Source organism: Micropterus dolomieu, linkage group LG08 (assembly GCF_021292245.1).
Source record: "Micropterus dolomieu isolate WLL.071019.BEF.003 ecotype Adirondacks linkage group LG08, ASM2129224v1, whole genome shotgun sequence".
Lineage (NCBI taxonomy): Eukaryota > Metazoa > Chordata > Actinopteri > Centrarchiformes > Centrarchidae > Micropterus > Micropterus dolomieu.
In genome coordinates this window covers 9,047,798-9,054,520 of record NC_060157.1, presented here as the reverse complement: position 1 = coordinate 9,054,520, position 6,723 = coordinate 9,047,798, and the positions used below count along the sequence as shown (strand labels likewise).

Here is a 6,723-nt window from a genome sequence, read left to right as displayed (position 1 = left end):
GGTCCAAAATCCTTCCAGAGGACCCAGAATCCCTTGCTACTGCCCTGGCGAGCCTGTCTGGATCATAATGGGGTCCAGTCAGCCCAGTCTGTCACCAAGGGCAGGAGACCAATGAAAGACATAGTTTGTTGACAGCTGGAGCTCCTCGCTGGAGAAAGCAGACGCGTCATACATGTTGCCGGAGAGAGACGGTTAGAATAAAACATCACTTTCAAGTTATGGCCCACAATACTGCACAGGTCTGCCTCTCTCTCTCTTTCTCTCTCTCTCTCCGAATAAAACCGACGGTTTCCGCGAATGTGCGAGCTGCCTTCTTGCAAGCAGCCATAATTGGGATTATTCAGGAATAATTCGCCTAATCCAGCCGCGTTGTTTTTGTTTTTCCCATTTATTTGTTTTTTTTTTTTTTTATTAATCGTGATTTCGACAGCATTGGTGATGTGAATTTCCTCGTGACATCGCTGGATTTGTCAGAAATGTATCTCTTCTGTCACGGAGGCTTTTATTGTGGACTATTGAGATGTAGTCCACCTTCGCTGGACAGCAAAACAAAGACTGCATATTAACAGTTCAGGGTAAATACATCGCCTTTTTTTGTTTTGACTGAAAGATGGGAAAGAGAGACGTATCGAGGCTGTTTTCTGTGTGGACTAATTGTTGTGGTGCCACTAGCCAATATACATGCCAAGACGATTCATTTAGGGGATGCGCGATCTTTTTTTCCTCTCTAACGTTTGTGGGTGTGTTATTATAACCATTGCAAATCTGACATCATTTTGGATATATGAACAGAACAAGATATTTTTTATCGCGTTTGTTTCTAGCCTTCTGGAAATCTATCTTCGACGTGATGCAACATAAAATCTGTTTTCTCGGATGCTATTCAGATACAGACCAAATGAACACATCCCTCTCTGTGAAACTGTAAAAGGGTGGCAGTGGATATTTTTTATACATATCTCTTGTATATGGCTTAGCAGCAGAGTCCTCATCCTGGACTGTTTGATCAGCTGTTGATTATTAGATTGCCTCTGCCGTCTTATGTTTATTATATGTTGCTCAATTCGATTTTCCTAGCGATGGATTTATGCATAACAGGTGTTGTTTGAGCCCGAGAGCACAGCAAGAGCATGAGGCTTCATTATGTGTTTTTCTCTCGATTTAACAAACAGTGAAACAAAGCGACTGGGATCATTTTTTTGCTGTTGCCGTGAGAGAAGAACAGATCCCAAAATAATGAGGGGATGAAAGGTAGGTTGTCATCTCTCTCTCTCTTTCTCTTCCACACACACACACGCACACACACACACACACACACACACACACGCACACACACGCACACACGCACACACACACGCACACACACACACACACATACGCACACACACACACACACATCAGAGGTGATTTTGACACCTGTTCATCTGTTTTTCACTCCAGCCTGTGTTTTAGGCCTAGCTGACATGGCAGCCATCTAATCAGGTGAAATGGTATTTATCATGGTGGCAGAGGGCTGCTATGTATGGGAATATTAAGTCTACAGTTACAGCAGTTCATATTAGGTTTCATGGCCTACATAGACAAGGCCCACCCAGACACAGCTATGTTTATTATCACCTCATGCCTATAATGAGTTTTTTTTAAAGGGAGGCTGCATCTTGATTCAATTAGGTTTTTTTTTTTTTTTTTTATTTAAATGTTTTTAATCATGTCTTCTTTAACCACGGCTTTTTTGGCTCCTTGCTAAAACACAGAGGCCTGACTATGACAGTCACAATGATAACTTTCTCCTCCCGTTGAGTAAAAATCCACATTTCACACATAGGCCTACGGTAAAAAACCAAATGGCTGCCTGCTCTGCTCCATTATAGTCTCACATTTGTTATGTACTGTGAATGGTACAGATTACACCCTCTGCTCTTTAACTGACTGTCACGCACATACACATGCACAGAGCTGCGGAGAGAAACCATAAAATCGTCTTTGCTCATTTACAACATCTCTGTTTGTTGGACATGCCCAGTGTTGGTTGTACTGTGTCTGCTCCATCCCCCTGTACACCCCCATGCATTCACTCAAACACCCACACTTGCACAAAGTATGTGAGCTGTTGTATCTTAGCAACGGGCAAGGTAATTACTGAGAGAGCCAAGGAGCTGGCATGCTGTAGAGCTGCTGATCTGATCCCAACCATAGAGAAACAGGAAGGCAGAGATTTCCAGTGTGTTGCCCAACACAGCTCTTCTATATCACTGCTGCTAAATGTACGGTTTGTTTCCGTTTCGTGGACTGTTTTAGACCTAACAAGCAGGTCAGACATCTTGTTTTTCATTCTCCAAAATATGTGTCTCTGTTCGCAGGTGGTGAGGTTGTGGACAAAGAGGAAAGATGAGTCTGTCATGTAGAAAAGATCCTTACGGCCTCTCCTTGTAAAGACGAGAGAGCCGAGGGAGAAGACGGCTGTAGGAAGATCAGTAGTGTTTATAAAGGGCCCAAACCAGGCAGGCTCTTGTGGAAGGTGATAGAATGTCTAACCAGAGCTTTGCCATCGATGGCCCCGGCAGTTTGCTGGCTGTGCTGGCTTCGCAGAGTGGACTGGCAAGAGGCAGCAGCAGCAGCAGCAACAGCAATGGTGGAGGAATCTCTGCCACAGATGTGTCTGCCTACTTTAAGCTGGTCTTCTTGGGTTTGATCATCTGTGTCAGCCTTGTAGGCAACCTCTTGGTCTCCCTACTTGTTCTACGAGACAGGACACTTCACAAGGCTCCGTACTTCTTTCTGCTGGACCTGTGCCTAGCTGATGCAGTTCGCTCTGCTGCCTGTTTCCCCTTTGTGCTGGTTTCCGTCCACAACAGCTCGGTCTGGACATACAGTGCCTTGAGTTGTAAAGTTGTGGCTTTTATGGCTGTGCTGTTTTGTTTTCACGCTGCCTTCATGCTGTTTTGCGTGGCTGTCACCCGCTACCTTGCCATTGCCCACCACCGATTCTACGCCAAACGCATGACCATCTGGACCTGTGCCGCCATCATTTGCATGGTGTGGACTCTGGCCGTTGCCATGGCGTTCCCACCTGTCTTTGATGTGGGGACATACAAGTTCATCCGTGATGAGGATCAGTGCATTTTTGAACACCGCTACCTGAAGACCAACGACACCCTGGGCTTCATGCTCATGCTGGCTGTGGTGGTCCTGGCCACCCACGGTTTCTATGCCAAGCTGCTGCTGTTTGAGTACAGGCACCGGAAGATGAAACCTGTCCAGCTAGTGCCAGCTATCAGCCAGAACTGGACCTTCCACGGTCCTGGAGCCACAGGTCAAGCTGCAGCTAACTGGATTGCGGGATTCGGTCGTGGTCCCATGCCACCTACTCTGTTGGGCATCAGGCAAAATTTACACAATCAACACCGGCGGCTGCTCGGGATGGAAGAGGTGAGATCAGAGAGGAGGCTGGGCAGGATGTTCTACACCATCACCCTGCTCTTCCTGGTCCTCTGGGCTCCCTACATCGTGGCGTGCTTCTGGAGGGTGTTCGTCAAGTCCTGCACCATCCCTCACAAGTACCTTTCCATCACAGTGTGGATGAGCTTTGCCCAAGCCGGTGTCAACCCCATCTTTTGTCTCCTGCTCAACGAGGACCTGAGGAAAGTGCTGAGGGCTCACCTGCCCACTTACTGGAGGACTAAACAACACCTGCCCCAGGATGAGGCCTACTGCATTATGTAATAAGATATGAGCTTAATGAAGAGAATGTTTCAGGTTTTGAAGGAAATTTTGGAGAATAGGAGTGATGTAATGCACCTTGGTTAAGTGTCTGTTTTGTTGTTTTGCACAACAAAATCTAATTTTTGCCAACAAATGCAGGCACAGTGCCATTTCATTAAGAATGTTGATATTTGAATAAATGTGTCAGGTGCCAATGTTTGAACAGGAAAATAGAAACACCCCAGTAACACGTTCATGGTTTGTATTTCTGATGATGTACTGTATGATTAATATGTAGGAAAGATCACAACAATCACCACTCCAATTAAGTGTGACAGATGCCATTTTAAAATAATGTTGCCTTATTTCAGTGGGACACGCCCCAGAGCTTTCAACTGAGAATTTGTTTCTGTGTCACATGAGGCACAAAACAGACACACAGAAGGTTGAAATCCTTGAAGAAGTGTGCTCTAGACTGTGAATAGAAAGTGTTGATCAGAGCGTTACTAACTCTGAAACACATCAAGGAACTCAAAGGGTCTGAATGGACTGATAGACCACCCTGGACGCCTTTTCATGTAATTCAAAGGAGACTGCAGAATATCGAATGGACCCAATAACCTTGGATACATTTAAATAGCTGTTGTGAACCCAAGAAGCCCCTAACATGCTTGATTTTTTGGACTTGATTTAGGGCGTGTCAGGTTTCTTTGTATCATAAAAATTGCCTGTTTTCCTTTATTTGTAAACTATACATGTTAAGCAGATGACACTATTTTGAAATATGACTTGATTTCATATTGTATAGACTGTACAGGAATGTACATTCCTGCTTTTGTGTTTTTATATAGCAATTGTGTGTATGTGTGTGTGTGAGAGGAAGAGGTTGAAAGAGAAGAAAGGAGGGAGAGAAATAATGATGATAGAATAGGTTCCAGTAATATCGAGTCAGTATGAAAGCAGCCTCATCTTGGTGTCTCAAAATCATTCAGAATTGAACAATCGTCATATGGAAATGTATCCTTTAAATGGATTTCCGTGACTGAAAATGTAGTCTGTAGATGGATAATGAAAACGGGGACATAATAATTAGAAAACAACACTTGTACATTGCAAACAGGCCATAGGATTTAATGACTTGAATGATGATGTAAATTACGTCGTTTTAAAAAATCATTAGCAAATGAACATTTATTTGCAAATGACAGTCTTGGGAATGTTTTTAAAGTACTGTTATGCTCTCACCAGAATACAAAAAAGAAGAAATGATGAAGTGGCACTTAATGTGAAGGAAACTTGAATGTTACCAGGCCCTCTTACATTTCCCCTCAACATAAATGTCACAATTCGAGTGTGAGATCACAGTAAGTTCAAAATCAAAACGCCTCAGACTGGATACAACCCGAGATGTTTGGTGTATGGAAACCGGCTTACACTACATTAAGTTGTCTATCCAAATTAAGATTCATGTAATACAAATGTCAGACCTACAGTATGTTAGGCATAGCTATATTTGTGCAGTCAATTTTCTAAATGTGGACACTCGCACAGCGTACTGTATTAGCATGCATTCCACTGCATTTCATAGATTCAAGACTGTGGATTACAACTTGTACAGATGTTGATATGGAAAGACGAAGTGAAAAGTGAACTGAGGTCCATAATTTTTACGTCTGGCATTCCTTCGCAAGATGAGATTCTGTAACTGTACAGTTTAACTGAGGTGGTTCTTTTGCCCACTCATCAATAAAGACTCTACTTTTGATGCATTCTGAGTCATGACCTGCCTGGATGTTGACATGTCTGGATCCCTGTGGAGAATACTTCACAGGAAATAGACCACTTTACAGTGTAAATAGCAAAAATTACATCATGTATACATATACCCAAAAAAGTACATTTGCAACACATCAGTCTAGCTTTGCACACTTCACTGCCTGAAATGGAAAAGTCATATTGACACTTTCCTCTCCACTGAGCACTGACCAAACAACCAATGTAGAGTCAAAAGGATTTGTGATTTCTTATTCAAGTAGCAACCTTTCAAATCTGTGGAGACAGATGTATAATTACACAAAAACTTAATTGAAATTTTTTTTATTGTGAGACAGGGCTTGAACTGAAGAACTGTGTGAGAACAAAAGATTTGGTTGGACCCAACAAGTATGTTTCTTAAGCTGGCGTCCTGCAACAAAATTTAAAGTAAGATTGTACTTTTGCTAACAAGAGGCCAGTAGTATGGCTATGAATGAAAAGGATAAAAGATAATGCTAAATGCTAAAACAGTATCAGAAATAGATAAGTCATAAAGACAAGAACATGACAAAGCAGTGTTGTACAATGTATAAACCAATACCTATTTAAAGTTTGCAACATTAGCTACTATACGCTACTTGTCATACCAGACCAGGTGGCTGTAGCAGCAAAACTCGACTGTATTGAATTGAGCAAAGCATGCATTCTCTTCTTATGAATTCAACATTTCACGTGTAAGAGGAAGACTGTGGTATTTTTACCTTCAAAATTTAACTAGTCTCGCTTCAAACAATTGAGCAAAAAACAAATATATTGGAACATCCTTGAAATGTGTTATAAAAACAGCCAAAAGAATGAGAGAACTCACATTACACTCTGAAGGGCATGCACAGTTTTGAATAAACTCCAAAGATGATGAGTTAAGTTTAGACTTAGATTTTAGTAGACTAAAAAACTAGCATTCGCCTTCATGCTCCAAAGCATGAACAGAACCTTGAAATGTGATTTTTTTTTTTTTTTTACCACATCCTATAGATGAAAACATTTAATAAAACACAAAATCCATAAATGGTTACTGTAAAATAATGTAAATAAAAAATAAATGCTCCTCTGTACCAGGCTTTTCAAGCAGCAGCTGTGGAATCTTTTGTGTAAACTGAGAAATGGGTTTAACACGCAATCCAGTCTCTCAATAGACCAGAAAAAAACAATTCTACTGTTTAAAACTCACATATGCTTGTGGTATGGTAACAGGAAGAATAAAAG

At 41.9% G+C, this 6,723-nt stretch overlaps 1 protein-coding gene across 3 annotated transcripts; it reads left to right on the top strand.

The window, feature by feature from the left end:
• Window positions 1–409: 409 nt before the first annotated feature.
• On the top strand, window positions 410–5,471 carry LOC123974506 (probable G-protein coupled receptor 173). 3 transcript variants are annotated; one of them, XM_046055271.1, is made up of 3 exons: window positions 410–575; window positions 1,173–1,251; window positions 2,361–5,471. In XM_046055271.1, the coding sequence occupies exon 3, from the start codon at window positions 2,527–2,529 to the stop codon at window positions 3,721–3,723; it is 1,197 nt and encodes a 398-aa protein (XP_045911227.1). In that variant the 5' UTR covers window positions 410–575; window positions 1,173–1,251; window positions 2,361–2,526; the 3' UTR covers window positions 3,724–5,471. The 3 variants fall into 3 exon arrangements, with proteins under 3 accessions (XP_045911227.1, XP_045911228.1, XP_045911226.1); XM_046055272.1 differs by lacking the exon at window positions 410–575 and having other exon boundaries at window positions 937–1,251; XM_046055270.1 differs by lacking the exons at window positions 410–575; window positions 1,173–1,251 and adding an exon at window positions 2,125–2,264.
• The last annotated feature ends 1,252 nt before the right edge of the window (window positions 5,472–6,723 follow it).

Excerpts from the sequence above, each read along its gene's own strand:
- LOC123974506 (XM_046055271.1), top strand. The coding sequence starts at position 2,527 with ATGTCTAACCAGAGCTTTGCCATCGATGGCCCCGGCAGTTTGCTGGCT.